A 22,390-nucleotide genomic window follows, 5' to 3' on the forward strand; every position below is an offset into this window, starting at 1 on the left:
TAAGTACATCTACATTAATATTATGCAATAAAAGATTCTCCTTCCCTTTATAGGCAATTAAGGATGCATCAGATTTGTAACTTCTAACAATGATATATTTTGGAACATATTGTCAATGGGGGGATAGACATTATAACAGATAAACTATATTTCGAAATGTAAGATTCCGATATCAATGTTAGCCGGCGTCGCAAGTTCGCTCTTGCATCTCATTTCTTATACCATCCAGTATAAGCATACGAACCGCAAAGAGAAGAAGATGAATCTAACGAGTAAATTTGAATACAAAACATAAAGACAGAATTTAGAATCTTGTTAAAATTAATCAGTTGAATATCTTCAACTGAATTAGTAGGCAAAGTATCGTATGCTATTTACAATTATTCTATTACACAACTTATGGAATGAGCTGAATTTGGAAAATCATACGAGCACATAGATTTGAGGAAAAATGTACTTTCAAGTTTATAAATACAAACAAAATTCACAATATTTACTTATATGCAGGGATCGGCATCAACAAATATATTTAATGTGAATGAAAAAGTCTGCGTTTATTTAAAAAAATATTTCGCAAGATTCGGTAATTGCTTCTCTCAATGCAATATCTAAAGTAAATATTTAATAAATGATATATAAAGAAATATTACCAAATTGATGATTATTACGCTGATTATTAATTAACTGAAATAATCAAGAAATATCAGACCTTGATTATTGAGTAATCAAGTAATTACAATTATTTCATTCTGATTACCGATTAATCAACTAACGAAAATTTTTTCAATTCTGATTAATGATTGATAAAGTAATTTAAATTATTTTATTTGCTTTGATTATTAGTTAATTGAGTAATCAAATAATTTTTCATTTTGATTACTGATTAATCGATTAAACGGAAAATATTCTTCTGTGATAATTAATTAAATAATTAAATAATATTAATTTATTATAAATTTTTTGCCGCTCCCTGCTTATATGTATAATGTATAATGTAATACAAATTAAACCATTTTTAGTTTGATAAATATAAAATGTTCAATTTATAAATAAATTTAATCAATTCGTGAAGTTAGTAAAATATACAAAATGTTAGATATTCTTCAACAATACACTACGTAGAACAATATTTGTAGTTTTAATAAATAACTATAATCTAGACCTAATTGTTTTAGATTTTTCCAGCTTCATTCCATTCTTCTTAACTTACTTATATAATTGTGCAGTTCTTGATTCTCTTGATTTTGAGTACAAAGAATATGCAATGAGTTTAACAAAATATTTAAGAAAAATTAATAATACAAAACATCTTAGAATAAAGAATGATCGAAAAAAATAACGCGAACTGTTCAACGTTAAAACTAAAAATTAATTAAAAATAAAATTTAAAATAAAATAAAACACTCGAAATAAAAATAATATTAAATAATAAAAATTTTAATATATTAAATATCGAGAATATTAAAACAATTAAACTTCGCTTTTCAATTAATTTTAATATTATTTTAATAGAAATTTAAATTAAATCAACTTTTAAAATATTGCTATCTCTCTGTACTTAAATTCAAGATCACATATTGTTTAATTCTTATACTATTATAATATATATACCTAATATGTCCATCATGAATAATGTTCAGAAATATGTAGATGAAAGTACCCTTTTATATGATAAATGTCTGTACGACGACGAAAAAAAATGATGATATTCTTTTTCCCAATGCTTCTGAATTTCGAGAAATAAACAATATTAAAAACATATTGTATGTGTGACTACGAGTACCGCACCCTGACATTTTACAGACTAGAAAAGTACAGTCGGCATTAAAGAGATATGCTATGATATAACAGAAGTGGACTTTCTTACATTTTCTCTATGTTACTTTGTAGGCACTTTCTACGAGTAACCGGAGACACCCAAAACACGTGATGGAAATAAAAATCCACGACAGTCTCCTGAATATTAAAAGTAGTTTTACATCATGTATGATGTAATGTACGTGATCGCTTACACGTAAAAAAACTAAAACATGATTAGGCGTATAATGGAAAATGTGCAACAATCTCGCAGATGCTATTGATAATGATACTTTTTTTTCTTGCATTATAATTATTATGCAGTTTTCTTATCATATATACAGAATATATCCGAAATTATAGTACAACCAAAGAAAATAATTTCTCTTATAAAAATAAAAATAAAAAAAAGAAAAAGAAAATGCAGAACAAAATTTTATAAGACTTCGTTTTTGAAAATTGAAAAAATTGGTCTTTATATATATTATTAATAATATAATGAAGAAGGAAGATCAATTTTCTCAAAAATAAAGCGTAAAAAAATTTTATTCTAAATTTTCGACTTATTTTTGCATAAGAGATCACTGCTTTCTCGATTATACCACGATTTTGGATACATTTTGCACGTGATATATATCCTACTCTCTATCGTATATTTCTCTAATTGTTCGTTTGTTATAGATTTATTGCTTTAAATATAATTGCGAACTGATAAGATACTCACATAATATACAATATTAACTCTATATCGCTATAGCTAGTGATATTGGAAAGAGATAATTGATATATTTAAAGACACTATAGATCTGTCGAGTTGTTTAAACATGACATTCATATATTTATTACGTATCAAATAAGCTTTCAGCACGTACGACATTCTTTCACAATTGAGAATTATGGATATAGACGAATTTTCGTGAATTGTAAGTTAAACGATTAGTAAAACGTAATTATTGCGCTTAGTATAGAGAAATACAATTACAAGTGTGTTAATAACTCGATGATATTCATGCTTAATTTGTAGAACTTATTGCCCCCATCGATAATACTGCATCGATAAATAAACTATTCCAATATTCGACATTCGAGTGTGAGCCATCTAATAATAGATTATAATTTATTGCTATAGGGCTGTAATAGAGTTACTTTGACGTTTTATTGTATTGGACGAATCAATACTGTTTATCAATTCAATCACACTCTTCAAAGCATTTTTTTAAGATTGCAAATTATTTGCAAAACTTTCTCTACTGTCAAATGCAACAATTTTTGTTTTTTGTCAATACCCTAAATATATGAATGCGTGGTGAATCTTCTCATTGACGAGAAACGAAAATTTGATGCCTCCTTTAATTTAGCTACTCCTTGTTCATGGTTTTTAAGGCACCTGATATATGTATGGTATGCAATATAATCTATAAATGTATGAGTAATCTATTATAAGTAAAGAAATATTATATTCTCGCCATTGTAACTCTTAAAAATCATGAACCGGTGTGTTGGTATCTGTAAATTTTAATTTAACGCCGTTCCGATAATTTTAGACATATAACATCAACGAAAGCAACGTTTACAAACAACACGTTTACAAAAAGAGCATTTCGTATTAAAATATAATAAAAACGTATTCGTAAAAATGCTATCTAAAAAATATATATAGTCATGTATATATAAGATTATTTTTCAAAAAATTCCAAGCACGTTAAATGTGTGCCACAAAAGCAGATAACATAAATCGCATCGTAGTCGAACAATCATTCGTAAATGCTAGAAATGTACGGATACTCGAAAATAACAGATTATATAGTATCGGGAATCTTTTTCAAGATTAGATCTTAAAGATTTCTTGTCATGTATTCTTGAGAGTTCAAGAACCCGATAGAATTCGATATACAGATGTTAGAAAGTCGAATCAGATTGAAACAAGATCCCAAGAGTTATTTACTGCATAAATGTACCATACTTATTTTTATAAAAAATATTTAAAATGTAGAAGAAAAAAATATCTAAAATTTAATGAAATATATTAATATTTATTAAAGAATATCTAAGTTACCTAAATATTTGTCGAAATCTTTTATAGATTTTTAAAAACACTCGTTGTAATCCGACAGAAATAAATTTATATTACATTACAGCAAGTATTATCAGAGTTTTTAAAAAATTTCGATAGATATCAAAATAGTTTTAAAAGATAATCAAAGACATTAATTTCTCATATTTTAGTCTCAATTATATTACTGAGCTATTTAATAAACACAATAACTTTTTTTTTCAGATCTGACAAATTTATTGTATTTAACTTAGATTTACATGACACACTGACATCCAAAATAAACTTATTTAAAAATTCTCTTTTTTTTTCAAAACATATACTTTTCATTCTAGTAGATTTCTTGTGTTTAAGATAGATTTGCTTAAAAAAATTTTGTTTTAAGAAAAGATATATTTTCCAGTTTGTCAAATTAATTGTGTGTAAGATACATTTGCATAAAAAATTATAAAATACTATGCAAATAACAATTAAATACGTTATTATACATTTGTCCGATCTGTCTCGATTCGATACACAATGTCTACATTCGAATATTCGAAATTATAGTTATCAAGTATACAATAAGAAACTTTCAAAATCTCTTGATCAAAAGTTTCGACCCAATTCGAGCAATTTCGGAACCTGTGATTTCGGATATCCAAACACCCTTAGTAAATATATGCTGTCGCTCCTGGACACGCACGGGAATTCTTATCTAGATGCGTACAATACTGTAATAGCCGTTAGGTTCATATACGTACTAGTGAAATTGGCTTGGTAGGATGAGTAGTAGTAGTACCGCTTTGTGATCTTTATACGTGAACAATAAAAATACCTTTTGGATATATTGACTAGTTTCTGTCGCTTTCCTTTTCCTTCTCTTCTTTTTTTTTCTCTCTTTTTTTCCTCTTCTTCCCAGTAAATTTTCAGCGCATACGCTCTATCTAATCCGTTTAACGACAACAGAACACAAAAGTGATCCACTTGGTGATTCGTCGGCAATAACGTTTAATATTATATTTATATTACATCTCTTTACGGAGTGGTCGACGTTAAAAATGTGGGGTCTACCGCGGCTACCTTCGCGGTAAGAAACGCATGCATACAGAACAACAAGTTTTGCAACTGGGAACACTCCAATTCCTGTCGAAACGTACGCAAAACGTAAATACACAGCTCCTTATACATGTAGGAGAAAGAAAAATTGAAGGGTTGTATGCAACACAGATTTTTAATATACCTTTTTAAGAATTCGATAAAACCAATCTTTAATGTCAACGTTGAAGACATTGAAAATCAATTTCTCGCGATAGAAAAAAATTATATTTAATTTAAAAAGCTTGAAAAAAAGATTGAATTGGAACACTGTGTTGCAACACACCTTTTCAGTTTTACTACAAGATTTGCATTTACCTTTGTTTCGATAGCAATACTATCCGGTTCTTGGAAGTGCAATTTGAGCCTACTCTTGCCATCATCGCTTGATCCTCTTAATTGAGAAAATTTGTAACGCCACGCGATCTCACCGATTCCTTCATATGACAACGTGAATCCTTGAGTCCACTCTAACGTTAGGCCCGCGCTTCTACTATTGAAGGTTACCGGAAAAGTTTTACTCTGCAATAAGGAGAGAAACAATGTGAGACGGGGCAACGGCGTTAAAAATATTTCGTAAAAATATACGCGAATGCGTTCACCTTTAAATACGTAACAGCTGAACATATAGCGGTATGCCATGCTGCCTCGACTCGCAGGAGTTCTTGCCTGGTCTCGACGCTCAAATAACGCGGCGGTTTTCCTGGACTCTGCGCCAAGAAGCAATGCTGCCGCTCGTCCACGTTCTCCGACTCGCGCATCACGCGGAACATTGTCTGGTAGACTTTGAAAGTCAATGCGCAGCGTGACCAATCGCCAATATTGCACTGAAAACAATAAGAATTTGATTTGAACACACGTGATATGTGGAACAAATCCATAATGACTTTAAAAATCCAAAATGAGACGAAAAGCACAGACTAATACGTACAGGAGGCGTTTCGAATAACAATAGGTCTGGTCCTTTTAAAGCTAGGAATCTCGGTCTGTAGCTCTGCCACGGTTGATTGCTATTGCTCACTGCCTCGTTCACCCAACCCATATACTCTATTCGCTCGCCGACTCCAAAATTACGATTGTACAGTTTCATCTGAAATTGAATTCAAGCTTAATCTATTTATATAACGAGCGCGTAATTAATGAATAATAGAATTACTGAAGCAATTTGAAATGCGATAAATAGAAAGATATGCCAATATTATGATCAACTGCGTTATTAGTATCACCTGCAAATGCGTCAATCCCGTGATATTATCGGTTATATATTTCAACCACTGACTGAGAATAGCGCTGTCATCGCAATGTATCACTCCTGTGCGCGCCCCGTTAAGTCCTCTCACTTCAAACGCGTTTCTCCTTAATTTATCGGTACCGAATATATACCTCGTCACGTATGCCATCATTAACGGGACTGAAAAAGTGTCGCATTAATTATCATGTGCCGCAAGCAACGCTCACGTATTCATATTTCGCTTCAACTGCAAACGCTCGGATTTTCCATCCGAGAAATAATATAAACTGTTGCATATAAATTACGTGTCTATTTATACATGTCACATATGGTAATGCTTTATTAAAAATAACTTCCTAGACAATGGCAATCTTTTTTTACCGTCGCACTGAAACGCTTTGTGTACATGAGATAAAAATAGAATCGGATTCAAATGGCGCATTCGGCGCTAAATGCGGAATATAAAAATAGATGGAATTTTAAATATTAAAACTTGATCGGAAGTACAGTTACCCGTAATGACGTCCACCCATCTTTTGTATTGCATTGAACTGGAAGATGCGTTGGAGCTTTGTCGACTGTGGCTGCATCTGGGACTGCTACTCTGTCTGTTAGGCGATATCCATCCGTCCTCCGCTGTACCATTGGCAACATTATCCAACCTCTCTTCTTTCTCTGTCGATGCAGATTAAATTTAAACGTCAATGTACAAAATGTCATATCGATTGCGTTAATTTTGTTGCCAGTTGTTATCGCGATAATATTTAACGTTACAGTACCGTTCTTCTGCAGAAATGGCTTGGCCGCTCGATAATGCTTGACCGTTAGAACCACTATATCACCGGCGTTCCTCAAAATATTCACCGCATCATCGTGATTACAGGCCGTAATATATTCTCCGTTCACTGTAGAATCATAGAGCACGAATTATGTAATTCAATAAATTCTCAACATTGTCGTATACAAAGAGCTGTAACGCAAGCAGAGCTTGATTCGGGTGTAACACGGAATCGTGTCGATGTCAACTCTCTGTTTCAATAGGAGCGAGCATTGACAGAAGTAAGAATCAAAATCAATACTCATTAATTGTATACGCTACTGCTCAACTATTGCTGAACTGTCAACGTCATATCATTACAACCGGTGCGAATAAAGAGAAAATGAATATTATCGAAATATCAGAGTTTTAAATTGAAATAATTTAATTTAAATAGCATTAAATGCAAAGCTGAATGTAATATTAATGTTGCAACAGCATAGAGTGTCATTAATAATTTTCATTAAATACTTATTGTTATTATAAATTGAAAAAGACATATTTTACGCAATTTATAGAAAAAAAATGTAAAATACATATTACAATGTATAAAATATACTCCCATTGTATTAATAATTTCGATATAATTTATACATGATATTAATGTTGAAGCGTGTGTACAATTTTCGATACCTTTAATAATTGCGTCTCCTACAAAGAGCTGGCCGCACTGATCGGCGGCCTGACCCTTATAGATTCTCGATATGAGTACTGGAAGTTTGTGTTCCGCGCCACCCTTTATGCTCAGCCCCAAACCACCGACCTTTTGCCTGGTGATTTGCACCATGCGCTCTTTAGCGTCCAGAGGTGGCTTATTGTGATTCGCTGCCTGCTAAAATACATCCTTGTCTTTAACATATCTCACCGTGCTTGTGTTCGATAAGGCGCCAGATTGGTGCGACGGTCGAGCATCATTCATTCAAAGAACAAACAGTGTGATTATCGAAAGGCACTTTACCTCGAGATCCTCTCGCTGAAGCTTCAATACCTCCATAGACAAGTGCAAACGCATCGGCACGGGCTTGCTTTTCCCATCGCTAACCGTCACCATCCCCGTCCGTACCTATCAATAATAAATTCAAATTGATAAAAAGTATTCTCTATCCAAGTGTCATTTTATTCGCTCGAAATAAGCGAAATATATTCACGCGCGTGTCGAAATGAAGATAAAGAGCTCGAAAACTTCGATAAATCCATAAACTGACGGTCTCAAATAATAAACCGAATAATTCGACTTATCACAATTCGTTAAAGACGCTCCATATTTTTATGATTTGCGCCGCATCTAATATCCGCTATTTTCTATGTTTTCACAACCAACACAAAGTAGTTTGCATTCGCTACTCGGAATTGAGATAGGAAAGGCAAGATAAAAGCCCGCGGGGGATTGAAGAGAGGGAATAAAAGTTATTTTAGTTCTCAAAAGCGATGCTCTTCAAAGGCACGGAAGTAAGCGAAAGATTAAAAGAGAAGAGAAGACGCGCTGCCGTTAGACTGATGCGGATACAAATGAGCTCTGCATATTGATTGATTGAACCGAACAAAGTCGTTGCATGAATTTATGCATAAGGCTTCGGAGTCGTTTCGCTACATTCTTAATTGAATGTCAGCGTTCTATTGCGTTACAGCGATCGCTCCTAATTATTTTAAACGGAATCGTTATTGCATTACTTCCCGTTCGTTGGCGGCCGGCGATACGACACGAATCCACCCGTTACATTTAACCAGCGAGAGACCGCAATAGGTCGGTTCAAATTAATTCATATCTGTTAATTTGTCACGCGGCTTGACGACGGCCACGTTATCCACACGATTTGCAAATATCCATTATATCATTTTTTCGGCGTAAAGGCGGAGGGGGCGTGCAGGGGTTGGTGTAGTTTCGTTTAATTAATCGATCGTTCTCCTTCTCAATATGAAGACTCTCTAAATTATTCGACAATGGTCTAATTCTGGCATTTCTTTCTCGGCGATGACAGCTCTAAGTGCGCAGTAATAGAGAAAAATAAGTAAATAATAAAATAATAACCATTCGGTAATTAGAGATTGTGAGCTGTTTTTCATCAATTTTTTTATCTATTTTTTTGTCAATAAAAATGAGAGATAATTTATCATGAAAGTTGTTCATTTTCCACATTAAGCGGAAAACTGTTGCAGTGCACTTTAGGTAAAAATTGGGATACAGCAAATCAAATATAAAATATCAAAGAGATTTATAGAGTGAATTCATTTTTACGCCCATTCAATTTATATGCCACGCATATGAAAATCTGATCTCGACATTCATAAAAAAAAAATTAATCTATGTCCGCTTCTATGCAGTGGCGAACAAATCGATTCCGCGTGTGTCAAAGAAAATTACACTCGATTGGTCGCGAAAGCCGCTAAATTGGTCGGTTCGACATACATAATATACGTATATATTAATTGCAAGTGACAATCAAAACTGTGCTCGATAAATGAGATTTTCGGGTCGTTAAATCGGTAAAATGGGACACGGCGAATTTTCCAGAATGCACTCCGTACACATTTAACACTATATTTTTAGTAAACCAACCGGCAGTACTCTCATTTGTACGCGTCGCCATCCATCCGCGTTCCAATTAATTCGATATCAATTAATTATTATTAGAACGTTGAACTGCTCTCGAAGTTCTCTCCAAATATGCAAACCAGTTTTCAAAGTATCGATTAACGTCACGCCAAATTGGGATCAATTTGCCTCAAACGAAATATATCTTTTCTGAAATTTTCTAGGATAAATTGTAATTATATATTTTATAGTTTTAAAGCATCCGCTAACTTCGTTTAGACGTTCGACTATTTATATATTTCATATTTGGAAAATAAATGTACGTTTAAATGCTGGTCGAAAATGACAGCTCGATGCTTTTCTAATCTCGCAACAATACTCTTTCATTCTTTTTGTATTGGTTATCATTGCACGTATTAATTTTCCGGGACGTCCCGCAAATTTGCAGAATATTATCGAGTTACGCGGTTTTCTCATTTTTTGCAGCTTTTTTCATAATAATCCTCAATGTCCGGGAAGCGCAACGCGGAAATGATCGATGTCGTTCGCACCCTTTCTGTTTTTGCACAGAAAAGCGAACATAGAGCAGCCGTTACGCGGTTACGGGATGAGAACTTTATTGCGCCGTAACAAACTATTGTTGTGCTCATAAAACCGTGTGCGCGATAACATCACAAATTTTACGGCGACGTAAAAATGAACTCTGCAACGCTGTTTAACATCGTTGGATGTACCAATTCGTCAGTGTAATATTACACGTTATTAATAAAAAGATAATCAAATATTGCCCGTGCTGCTCTACGCGAATATATATATTGATTTTTCCATAGTTATAATAGCAGATACTAAACCCATCGATTTGGAGCACAAACAGACATTTGTCAACGCAAATAATACGGCTTGTTTCCGCGGAGGCATCAATTAGATGCTGTTTGTGCTGTTTTCAAGGCTGCAAAGCTTGGCGCATCCAGCGGCAAATAGGTAATTTCAACATGTAAAAGCTCCTTCTTACAAGCATTCAAAATTAGTCAAGATTTATAATTGATTTTCCTATTTTCAATCGTATGTCTAAAAAGGAGGACGCAGAAAATCGCTGAAACTTCGATTATCTTTAACTGACGTTTATGGGAACGGTCGATTCTACCGATATCGGTCAGAGTTGATCCTACTGTACTATAGTTCACTCGCTATCTGTTCGTTATCGTGGCCAGTGCTACGATTTGCAAGGAAACAAGAAATCGATTAGGTTACGATTGATTCGAAAGAGGACATCGCGAAAACAAGGCGGCGAAACGTGGCGCCGAAAACTTTTCTCACTAGTTTCCGACTATCGGCGAATTGTCGGTCGTTTACGGGAAATTAATGACGTTACCGTTGTTCGATCGAAAAGCTACACCTGTCGCGCCGAGTATTTTATCGGGATTATAAAACGCGCCAACGAATCGGAATGCGCATGCAAAGAGAACAATTGCACGTGATGCATCGACTGAAGATGAGTGCTGATCCAGAAAATTTCACATCCGAGGTGTAAAATCCCGATTGTGCGTTGATTAAATTTTCTAAACGCACCCAAAGGGCGCCCTATTATTTACTTTTACTTCAAATTACTAGAGGCACCTTTTCCCGCTTGTATATAGAATGACAGACAAGAAAAGCTGCACAACAAAAGAGAATAATTTTATTTTAACAATTAATTTCGTTTTAGAAAACGGCTCGAAATAATGCAGCCAGCGTGTCTTTCAAATATTCATCAAATTCTTCTGTGTTTTTTAACGTCAATAAAAGTTAACGAGCTTAAATGTATCTTTTCTAACGATGAAGCATTCTCCCAACGTTACTTCATCTGTATATCTATTCGGAGCGGACGGTAGTAATGAGTAGACCGTCGCAAATTACGTGCAACGCGACCCGGCTAAAATGCACCCACAGTCGCATACACGGCTCTTTTGACCTTTCATTCGTTCTTATCGTATGCAAAAACACGAGGCCGTATTCACATACCGTATCTAGCGGTAAATGCTGCCGTGACTTAATTTATGATTACGATACGTTGAATGAAACGTTAATGTTGGACAAACGTGACTCGAAAGGAGACACCTTGTATTCAGGATTGAATAGAACAAAACCGCATTATTTGATTAGTGATAGATAATAACAATATAATAATTGCAGTATCTTCTTCCTAAACACTATAGTGTCCGATCACATTATTTATTTTGAAAACAATATTTTCACAATAAAATATTCAGATTAATGCTAAATATTCGATCGTTATTCCATCCATTATATAAAATAGTATTTTAAACGCGTTTTCTAATGAATTAATGAACAACTTTGCCTTGTCACGACATTTTTTAAATATCAGTTTAAGAGATCTTAAATTAACCTTCAAAGGTGGTTTTTAATTCCCAAATTCAAATTTTAATCGGGACTCGGCTCAAAGCACCAAACGGACACCCAGGAATATCTGCCGCATATCTGTGCTACATAGCAAATTCATCGAGACGCGTGCCAGGATTATTGCACGCACGCTGCATCGCGAGTATCCCAAGCACGTAACTAAGTGCGAGTACAAGTACAGGTGCATTATTGATTACCGAAGATTGACGGGCAACAAAAGAGATCGGTCTTGGCCCTTTTTTTCTAACCTTTCGGGTACGTGTACGTGTATGTGTGTGTGTGTATATGTGTAATATGTGTATATGTACACGTACCTTCAGCTTCTGGTCAATCTTCTCCTCGATCGGAGTGCTCATCTTCGTCGCGTTGATTCTCATTATTCTCGTGAACGATTAGTGAGGTGACAGCACCCTAGCGTATTCTCGAGAGCTCGCGCTGTTGCTGCTGCTGCTGCTGCTAGCCTCGGCGACGAGGCACGCGACGATCACCACCGCTGGCGACATTGGTGGATATCACACTATCACGGCTCCCACGATCCCGGCAGCGGGCTGTTTCTCGCAACGGCGACGGCAGCGCGGTGACCGCGATGGCCCTTCATAGCACTCTCCCTGCGCGAAAAGCAGTCGCACCAAGTTAGATTCGAGAAAGAGAGAGAGAGAGAAAGAGGGAGATGGCAATCGCGACGAAATCGCGCGGCTAAATTCGCGGCGATGCGCTACTGGAAGGGAGATTGATGCCGGTGCGTTTTCAATTTCTGCAACGCAAATAATGCTTATATTCGTAACAATGGATCCTAATTGCAAGGACTTTTTTTTGTGTATTTAAAGCGGTTTATGAATTCAAGTTGCAACACGATATTCATCCGTGACAATTCGCGTTAAGTGAATAAAGTGCTTTTTACAATCGTCTTCCCTCGAAAGACTTGAATACAAACTTGTACTTGCTTCAACGCGAAAAGTCCTTTTCACGATGCTCAGTGTAAAGTAGTTTTTTTTTTTAACATGTTCACACGATTTAGGGACAGAACTCACCAAAATTGAGACCACCGGTTTCAATCCCTCAACTAGACTCGAAGCGAACTTGAAGGAAAATCGAAGCGAAGCAAAGCAAGATTCTGGATCAGAAATTGTCATGCTCGATCAAATTATAACCCTACCTATGTAGTCGTAGGATGGTAAATTCGATTAGACTAAATTGGCGTTGAACAACGACGTCAGTACGATTGTAAAGACGCGACAAAACGCTTCCAGGCGCCGGAAAGCAAGACAACAGGAACGAGCCGAGTATCACTGGCTATGTAAGTCGACCGGCGTATGACATGTATTGTACGGTCTGAAAGCCACGGCGCATCGATTTACGGCAAGCGTCGCGCATAAGCGGCGTTTGCTCAGGTGTGGATCGAAAGACCGTCGCCCCCGTGACCGATTTGATACGCCATTTTACCTATTTTTACGTTGACCCTCTACAAAGTGCAACATTGTTAAAATTAAGTTTGCCTTAATATTTTTAAATAATTTAATTCTACAATAAATTATAATTTTTCCGTTACTTTGTGTAAACTGATTTATTAAATAATACAATTAACAATATATTCCTTGTGACATCTCATTGAATGCTTTTTACATGTCGTAAAATCTTACATATTTTTCACTAAATAAAAATTAATTCCTATACATATATTACAATGATACATAAATTTCACAAGTCATTTAAATAATGAACTTTTTCCTATATTATTTTATACAAAAGAAGTCTTTGTAACATTTTGTATTACACAATATCACAATGAAAATTGTATTTATATCAAATATTTTCTATTTTTTTATTATACGAATATTTTCTAATAATGCGACAATGATTATAAGCCATGTCATTGAATTTCAATGATCATTTCAATGATATATTTTTCCAATTATTGAATATAGAAAATTTTCATGCAGCATTTTAGCATAATTTGGTTATATATAATTTTTGAAGAATAAATAGATGACTTTGATCAACCATATGATGATTAAGTAGTACTTTGTATTTATAATTCAGAGTAAACTCTGTTTATCTAAATTTATTCATTTATAATTTGTTCATTTATTTATAATTGTTTCGTTAAATATGTATATTGAAAATATTTACATTTAAAATCATACAATTTTCACAGATTTGAAAAAATGAAATTATCAAAAACTTGTATAAAATTATTAATTATATATGTTAGAAATTACAATATATAATATGTATCTGATTATATGTATAAATCATACAATCTCTATAAAAAAATTGTTTTAATTCTGGTTAATCCTGAAAAATATGCTAATTAGTGATTGGTATTTGCAAATATTTTTAGAGCTTTATATATATATATATATATATATGTATATATATATATATATATAAAGCTATATGTATATATATGCTTTTATACACAATACATTTTTTTCCTATGTGCAATCCTGCATATTTATAACAGGAAGAATGTGCGATTGCAATATTCATCACTTATAAAAAATACAATTTCCTATTATCATCTAAAATACCTAGTATATACAACAGAGTATTAAACGCAAGTCTTAAATAAATCCCTATTAAAAAATTTAAAAAAGAATGCTTTTCAAGAAATCATACGCCGCGTTTATCACACCCCAACTAATAAAGGATCTCATATAATTCAAGTGCACACCCTTGTAAAAAGAAGTTATACTTTGATTTCTGGAGATGTATACTTCGCGAGTCACAGCCAGAAATTTCTCAAAATTGCCGCCTATCTTTGTCTGCATGTGTATCTTGATCACGTTCATTGGATAAAATATTGTGCTGGTAAAGCCACCGATCAAGGCACCGCAAACGAAATTCGTCAGCAGCGATTCATGCTCACCCATCAATATCTTTGATTGATCGCGTAATGTAAAGAACATCAGATTGGACAAGCCATTTCTGTATATAATAGGAACCATGCCACGATAACACTCAGTTATTCCGTGATTCGCCAACAGATATCTGAATGCATGGGACGTGTTCTTGAACTTCCCATGATATCGCCAATCTTGCAACAATGTTTGCACTCTTTCAAGGGGCATCAGAAGAGCTTCCGACGTACCAGCTATATTCGCTGCCAGTACCTTACCCAGTACATCGCTTCCAGTTAACAGATAGATCCTTTGCTTGCTTCCTTCATATACACTGAACATTAGGCTCAAAGACAAAGTCTTCTGGCACAGAGGTGGCAAAATTCCACGATACAGCAATCGTATTCCCTCTCGTGATATCTGTCCAACTGCAGCACCCACTGGTATTCCTTCCAAAATCTGTGACAAAAATCATTTTCACACCGACATTTAAATATTGTCATACTGTAAAAATATTTATTAATGTTACTTATGTTGCATATATACCTGTCTGAATATGACTTTATTAATCGGAAAAGTAACAGTGACATTGATGACAGCAGCCCCCCAACCGCAAATAAATTCCTTGAAGTCATTGCTGTTGAGTTTCAGAACTGATTGTAATGGAAACTTCTGTGATGTAATGTTACTCATATTAGTATAATTTTTAGCAGTACTAGATCCAGTATCCAAGCAGAAAAGTGTTCAATTGTTCTAATTTTAAATATATTTTAATCTTCAAAAACATATGTGGCTGTTGCATAGTGAATTATGTATCTTCTATCTGAAAGATAAAAAATAAAGATAAGTTGATCTAATTTTCATATTTGTAATTATGCATTATCATGCAAGATGGAATACATTATAATAAATCCATTTAATTTTGCTCTTATCGTTTTATAAATCCATTTATTCATACCATCTTACACCTCATATATTAACATTATCTCACGCAAATGATATCACATGACAATTTTACTCAAATAAATTTATGATCAATCGATATGCGATTCGCATGTAGAGGCTCAAAAATAAGTGTTTAACGTCCAAAATAAAAAAAAGCCGCGAAAATTGCAATTACATTACATAACCTAATCTAATCATATCACGTGTGGAAATTTCTGTGCCTTTTCTCGACTTACGTATTTATGCTCGTTTTTCTTTATTCAACCCATAGCTGTGGGGTACCTGCGTCAACCGGAACTTCAGGTATCGTCGTAACGATACCGAAGATTATCCTCGGCACTCGTTACTTTACACGATTATTGTTACTTGCAATGTCAATCGTCGCCATATTATTTACAGCTGATTGATGATTGATCATGATTGATGTTCACCATGTATACCTATTCTTTTATTGAATTTTATTGTACTTTCTATACGTAGAATCCATAGAAAAAAATATATATATAAATTTAAAAAAAATATTTTCATAAACTTAAAAACTTAAAATAAAAAACATATAATTAAAAAATACGCTTTTTATTTTTTATATCTTTTTATTTTTGTTTGCATTATATTTTATTGCACGCTAATTTTGATTTAATGTAATCTTATAAAAGATTCATACTGTTGTATCCAATTAAAATTTTTCATTTTATCAACAAATATGACATTAATAAAATCTCTAAAGAATACATTTTTCTATTGGATCAGAATATTGAACTCTATAACATGCTGAACATCGATTATGTAATTTTTCCCTAGAAACGGAAACATGAAAAATGAAAACTTTTATGTGAATTTGACAATTTTATTCGGCGAATTCAAAAAATGAAATAAAATTTCGTGAAATTTTCACTTTTCACTTTTCAGTGTGCGGTCGGTTACTCGTTGCTCGTGTCTTGAATCTGGCAACTCTGACTTGAAATCGTTGATATGCGTTGGTCAACATGTGCGTTCGACGATGTGTCGCTCTTTCGCGCCAGTTTCAACCAATTTCATATTTTACTGATATTAGTTTTTATTTTTAATAATATTAGTATAAAAAATATACGATTTAATTAAAAATGAAGTTCAAATGCAGAATGATGGACGCAGGTGTCATGCGGGATTTTACAAGTAAAATTAGAATTTTATGTTCTAACCTTTTTAGATATTTTGGAAATGTTGATCTTGATATTTTGTTTATTATCTATTTAGCTTCATTAAATATAATCTGTTATTTTAGATATTGTTAACACTATATCACAAATGGCGAAATATTGTGTTCTGCGATTGACACCAGATGAATTATGTTTCAATGTCGGTGACGAACGAACACCTGTGCTATGGGCTGTATTTTCTCAACAATATTTCTTCACAGAGTATGTTATGAGTGGAGTGTCGGAGGAAGAAAATGTAATTTACCTGGAATTTGAGGCTTCAATGTTTGCTAGAAGTTTAAACAGCCTAAAAGCGACAGCAAAAAGTGTTAAAATTAAGTTAACAAATAAGCGGCAACCTTGCCTGACATTTGATATTGATTTATCTTCCCTGTCTATTGACTCTCGACAATGTACACACGACGTGCCTGTGAAACTCATATCGCGCAAGGAATGGCCAGAACACAAAATGCCAGATATTTTAGAGTTTGATGTATATATATGATAATAATATACTTCATAAATATGTGTACCCAATGTAGTAATTATCTAATAAGACTAAAATTTTATTTTAGATATCAATAGAAATACCACAGCTAAAGCGTCTACGACATATTGTAGATAGAATGAAAAATATGAGTTCACAATTGATTATAAGTGCCAATAAACGTGGTGAATTGACATTAAAGATTGAAGTGGATTTTGCTACTGTAACTACTTACTTTAAAAACTTACAAGTGTTGGAAAACAGACTAGAAGAGGCTAGTGATATCTGTGCGATTGTAAGTGTAAAGAAATTGGCAATGTTTTTGAATTGGGACATTCTCCATCCAGACAGTGTTAAATGTAATATACTGCAAGAGAAGATGGTAAAATTAACTTTGGATGCAGGAGATTATATTAAGATACATTACTTTATACCAGCCATTATTTCTTAAGCAATGAGAAAAATGTGTCAATCATGTATAATATTATTTAATTACAAAATATATGTACATATTTTTCACCTTTTCATTCGTACATTTATCAATTCACACTTTCTACTTTTTGTTAAATATTTAATTTTATTATACATTCACAAAAAATAATTCCTACAGTTTACATATAAAATAATTATAAGCTAAATGTAAATTCTGTTCACTCTCTTGCTCAAATGCTCTATTATTTCCTTCAAATCCTCCTACATACATTTTAATTGCATATCGAGATTCTCTGACAAACAACACGCGTATTCTCGATCAGAATCCGAGACAGAAAGAGACGCTAAATTCTTTTTCTAATGTACTAGACATTCTTGTATATCTTTTTGCTGCGCAATCTGAACAGTATATTTCATATAATTAAAATGGGCTAATTAATGTTATGTTAATTAAGATAATTTATTAATTTATACGCTATCAATAAAACTTACGACATAGTTTAAGTCATAATTTCATAGTCTAATTGTTGTTGTTCAATTTTCACTCTTTCAATCTCTCACCTCTTGATTCAATGTCACTATTTTCTCTCCGTTTGTTATCAACAATTTATCCCAAGCATTAACCTATGTTGCTTGATTCACAAATCCTTTTTCTTGTTCCTCTAAAGTCCATTTATTAATCGATTCCTCCAGTTGATTGAAATTAGTCCCTGGTTGAATGCCAGTTGCAGAACTAACACTGCAATACAATATAGCAAAAGTTTCATAATTTTTAAATTAATGATAAATAATAACGGTTGGAAATCTTAACAGATTAATTGTAATCAGCATATTAAAAATTAAAAAAAAATTAAAATTTTTTTTTTAATTTGTATAATTAAACTTATTGTTACTTGAAAATGTTAAGAACTATTATTGCAAAAATTTTATGATCAAGTAAATTTTTACTTACGTAGTTGTGGTTTTCAATGAAGTACGAGTAGAGGGTGCTATTAAACTTGCTGAAGTAGTAACCGAAGTTGTTTTGCTCAAAGAAAATCCTGTAGTAGTACTAGTAGTAGTTGTTCCACCTCCAAAACTACAATCTGGCGTTGTGGTTGTTGCAAGAGAAAATCCCATAGTTGCAGGTGTAGATATTTTTGCAAGATCAAAAGAGAGTCTTGAAACTGTTGCACTGTTTGTCAGAGTTGTAAAACTTGCCAGACTATTTGCTGTAGATATGGATGTTGTTGTCGCTGTTATGCTAGTGCCAAGACTAAATCCAGTTCCAGTAGTCATGATAGTTGGAGTACCAAATATCAAACCAGTAAGTCCTTGCAGATATAAAAGTTATATCACTATATTAAAATGCAGATGGGTAAAGACTAAAAAAGGGCGATTTCGACTAAATTAATTTAACCAACAAAACTGCCAATAACAAAATTTTTAACCAATTATAATTCATTGTTTCTAATAAAAATCCTCTCTCCATTGTGCAATGCTAAGTGAAGCAACATACATACATTAATTATTGATCAAGTTAATTTTGGTCATAATCACGTAAAATCGAGACACAACCAAGTAATTCGATTCAACAAGTGATTCGACGAGGAAAAAATGCAGAGACTCAACTCTACTGAATAATTTCTTCTGAATTAAAAGTGTGAAAAAGGGAAATGTTTCCTATTTTTTAACGTACCCTGTTGTAGATTTTAGGATTCCAGATAGTCCAGTATCTTACTACATCGTATACTCGACGTTATTATTGGTATTCACCCATTGAACTCTAGATGGCGTTGTTTCGCTTTTTTTAATAATAGCGTTTTCGATTATACAGGATTTGAACGACCCAGGGTTGGTTAATGACGTCATTGCAACCTCTCCACCAATGAGGGTACCGTCACATACAGCCCGTAATCCGTAATCCGCACCGGAAGTCCGCAAAAGTTACTAGGTATTTCGTCCGTAACACGGACTAAGGCCGGCGTCACATAGAACCCGTAATCCGTAATCCGCACCGGAAGTCCGCAAAAGTTACTAAGGATTGCGTCCGTAACGTTACGTGTGTTTTTTCTCCTTGTGTCCCATGGAGCCGTAAATACACACGTAACGGTATTACTATTTTTTATTTAACAGATTATAAGTATTTATTTGTATTTTATTCATAAGAAAACTACAGAATATATTATAATTTTAACAAAAATTTTAATTAAATCGTCAAATTTAGTTAAATAAATAAAATTAAAAAAAGCATTACTAGTAATAACTAGTAACTTTTAGTAACTTTTACGGAAATTTCATGGAATTACGGCTCCATGGGACACAAGGAGATAAAACACACGTAACGTTACGGACGCAATTCTTAGTAACTTTTGCGGACTTCCGGTGCGGATTACGGATTACGGGTTCTATGTGACGCCGGCCTAAGGGTGCCGTCACATACAGCCCGTAATCCGTAATCCGCACCGAAAGTCTGCAAAAGTTACTAGGTATTTCGTCCGTAACGTTACGTGTGTTTTTATCTCCTTGTGTCCCATGGAGCCGTAATTCCATGAAATTTCCGTAAAAGTTACTACAAGTTACTAGTTATTACTAGTAATGCTTTTTCTAATTTTATTTATTTAACTAAATTTGACGATTTAATTAAAACTTTTGTTAAAATCATAATATATTCTGTAGTTTTCTTATGAATAAAATACAAATAAACAATTATAATCTGTTAAATAAAAAATAGTACTACCGTTACGTCTGTATTTACGGCTCCATGGGACACAAGGAGATAAAAACACACGTAACGTTACGGACGAAATACCTAGTAACTTTTGCGGACTTCCGGTGCGGATTACGGATTACGGACTATATGTGACGGCACCCTAAGGCCGGCGTCACATAGAACCCGTAATCCGTAATCCGCACCGAAAGTCCGCAAAAGTTACTAGGGATTGCGTCCGTAACGTTACGTGTGTTTTATCTCCTTGTGTCCCATGGAGCCGTAATTCCATGAAATTTCCGTAAAAGTTACTAAAAGTTACTAGTTATTACTAGTAATGCTTTTTTTAATTTTATTTATTTAACTAAATTTGACGATTTAATTAAAATTTTTGTTAAAATTATAATATATTCTGTAGTTTTCTTATGAATAAAATACAAATAAACAATTATAATTTGTTAAATAAAAAATAGTAATACCGTTACGTGTGTATTTACGGCTCCATGGGACACAAGGAGAAAAAACACACGTAACGTTACGCCTTAGGCCTTAGGCCGGCGTCACATAGAACCCGTAATCCGTAATCCGCACCGGAAGTCCGCAAAAGTTACTAGGGATTGCGTCCGTAACGTTACGTGTGTTTTATCTCCTTGTGTCCCATGGAGCCGTAATTCCATGAAATTTCCGTAAAAGTTACTAAAAGTTACTAGTTATTACTAGTAATGCTTTTTTTAATTTTATTTATTTAACTAAATTTGACGATTTAATTAAAATTTTTGTTAAAATTATAATATATTCTGTAGTTTTCTTATGAATAAAATACAAATAAACAATTATAATTTGTTAAATAAAAAATAGTAATACCGTTACGTGTGTATTTACGGCTCCATGGGACACAAGGAGAAAAAACACACGTAACGTTACGGACGCAATCCCTAGTAACTTTTGCGGACTTCCGGTGCGGATTACGGATTATGGGTTCTATGTGACGCCAGCCTAATAGCGTTTTCGATTATACAGGATTTGAACGACCCAGGGTTGATTAATCACTATTTTACTATAAATGCAAGTCTTTCATTGGTGGAGAGGTTGCAATGACGTCATTAACCAACCCTGGGTCGTTCAAATCCTGTATAATCGAAAACGCTATGGGTGCATTTGTTTATGCAGCGGTTAGCGCATTCACTGCGTTTATCATCTGCTAGTCACGTTACTTAATTTACCGAACGCACACCTGCGTGAATGGCTGCGTGAATGGATTTAAAAGCATTGGCGAAGTTGCATTACGTTGTGTATGTACAAAATTTTGCGAAAATAATAAAGACTGAATCAAAACATTCTTAAATTGAGAGTTCTCTGATCCTTTTTCTATATCAGCTGTAGACGAAGTCATTACATGGTTAGGAACTATTGCAGCAGAACTTGTACCTGAGATACATTTATAAAAACAAATCCCAAAACATTACAAAATTTGTTTATAGAAAATTCAGACAGTTTAGAATTTTATGTGTTTAGATTTTCAATCTACATTCAATACGTGTGCATTTTTAGGTTAATTTGATTGTAAATACGAATATTGTAAACTTTAAAAAATTTTTCCATTATATAATACTTACCTTGGATTATTTTTACTTTTGCGGGATCGATTTCGAGGAGTTGTTCTACCCCTTTTTGATTTTTTACTTTAATAAAATTTATTTTCACATTTTAATTAATCAATGTGGATGCGGATAATTAAGCTAGATTTGCAATGGGTGTATTCGTTTACGCAGTACTGCAAGCAGAGCATCCAGAGCAGGACCTCCGAAGTACCTGCGCAGATGAGATACATCCCTGCGTAAACGAACGACAAACTGCGCTGCAGTCGTTTTTGCAGGCGGAGTAAACAAACGACATCTGCGGCAGTAACTG

General features: G+C 33.6%; 3 protein-coding genes and 1 pseudogene across 6 annotated transcripts; 1 reads left to right on the forward strand and 3 right to left on the reverse strand.

Annotated features, from left to right (window-relative positions):
- Positions 1-73: 73 nt before the first annotated feature.
- On the reverse strand, positions 74-13,244 carry Syn2 (Syntrophin-like 2). 2 transcript variants are annotated; one of them, XM_012361495.2, is made up of 11 exons: positions 13,065-13,244; positions 12,223-12,516; positions 7,934-8,038; positions 7,609-7,804; positions 6,938-7,063; positions 6,672-6,833; positions 6,154-6,338; positions 5,859-6,017; positions 5,530-5,754; positions 5,246-5,449; positions 74-4,975 (listed from the first exon to the last, which is right to left on the reverse strand). In XM_012361495.2, exons 2-11 carry the CDS (start codon positions 12,283-12,285, stop codon positions 4,868-4,870), a joined length of 1,533 nt encoding a protein of 510 aa, XP_012216918.1. In that variant the 5' UTR covers positions 12,286-12,516; positions 13,065-13,244; the 3' UTR covers positions 74-4,867. The 2 variants fall into 2 exon arrangements, with proteins under 2 accessions (XP_012216918.1, XP_012216900.1); XM_012361477.2 differs by having other exon boundaries at positions 7,609-7,807.
- A 201-nt stretch (positions 13,245-13,445) lies between these two features.
- LOC105668865 (mitochondrial nicotinamide adenine dinucleotide transporter SLC25A51) lies at positions 13,446-16,893 on the reverse strand. 3 transcript variants are annotated; one of them, XM_067347617.1, is made up of 3 exons: positions 16,875-16,893; positions 15,295-15,571; positions 13,446-15,207 (listed from the first exon to the last, which is right to left on the reverse strand). In XM_067347617.1, the coding sequence occupies exons 2-3, from the start codon at positions 15,439-15,441 to the stop codon at positions 14,497-14,499; spliced, it is 858 nt and encodes a 285-aa protein (XP_067203718.1). In that variant the 5' UTR covers positions 15,442-15,571; positions 16,875-16,893; the 3' UTR covers positions 13,446-14,496. The 3 variants fall into 3 exon arrangements, with proteins under 3 accessions (XP_067203718.1, XP_012216931.1, XP_012216939.1); XM_012361508.2 differs by lacking the exon at positions 16,875-16,893 and adding an exon at positions 15,930-16,135; XM_012361516.2 differs by lacking the exon at positions 16,875-16,893 and adding an exon at positions 15,707-15,828.
- Positions 16,486-17,885, forward strand: LOC105668879 (checkpoint protein HUS1-like). The gene is made up of 3 exons (XM_012361529.2): positions 16,486-16,848; positions 16,958-17,364; positions 17,447-17,885. The coding sequence occupies exons 1-3, from the start codon at positions 16,797-16,799 to the stop codon at positions 17,807-17,809; spliced, it is 822 nt and encodes a 273-aa protein (XP_012216952.1). The 5' UTR covers positions 16,486-16,796; the 3' UTR covers positions 17,810-17,885.
- LOC105668885 (nuclear pore glycoprotein p62-like) lies at positions 17,831-22,310 on the reverse strand (annotated as a pseudogene).
- Between the last annotated feature and the right edge of the window lie 80 nt (positions 22,311-22,390).

The sequence above is a fragment of the Linepithema humile genome, chromosome 1 (assembly GCF_040581485.1).
Source record: "Linepithema humile isolate Giens D197 chromosome 1, Lhum_UNIL_v1.0, whole genome shotgun sequence".
Lineage (NCBI taxonomy): Eukaryota > Metazoa > Arthropoda > Insecta > Hymenoptera > Formicidae > Linepithema > Linepithema humile.

What these genes read in the sequence shown, in the direction of transcription:
- LOC105668879 (XM_012361529.2), top strand. Translation starts at nt 16,797, where the DNA reads ATGAAGTTCAAATGCAGAATGATGGACGCAGGTGTCATGCGGGATTTT. An exon ending in TGTCATGCGGGATTTTACAA is followed by an intron (nt 16,849 to 16,957) that starts GTAAAATTAGAA and finishes CTGTTATTTTAG; the next exon opens with ATATTGTTAACACTATATCA. An exon ending in CAGATATTTTAGAGTTTGAT is followed by an intron (nt 17,365 to 17,446) that starts GTATATATATGA and finishes ATTTTATTTTAG; the next exon opens with ATATCAATAGAAATACCACA.
- Syn2 (XM_012361477.2), bottom strand. Translation starts at nt 12,285, where the DNA reads ATGAGAATCAACGCGACGAAGATGAGCACTCCGATCGAGGAGAAGATT. An exon ending in AGATTGACCAGAAGCTGAAG is followed by an intron (nt 8,039 to 12,222) that starts GTACGTGTACAT and finishes TATTATTGATAG; the next exon opens with GTACGGACGGGGATGGTGAC. An exon ending in AGGAGACGCAATTATTAAAG is followed by an intron (nt 7,064 to 7,608) that starts GTATCGAAAATT and finishes ATGATTCTACAG; the next exon opens with TGAACGGAGAATATATTACG.
- LOC105668865 (XM_067347617.1), bottom strand. Translation starts at nt 15,441, where the DNA reads ATGAGTAACATTACATCACAGAAGTTTCCATTACAATCAGTTCTGAAA. An exon ending in ATAAAGTCATATTCAGACAG is followed by an intron (nt 15,208 to 15,294) that starts GTATATATGCAA and finishes TTTTTGTCACAG; the next exon opens with ATTTTGGAAGGAATACCAGT.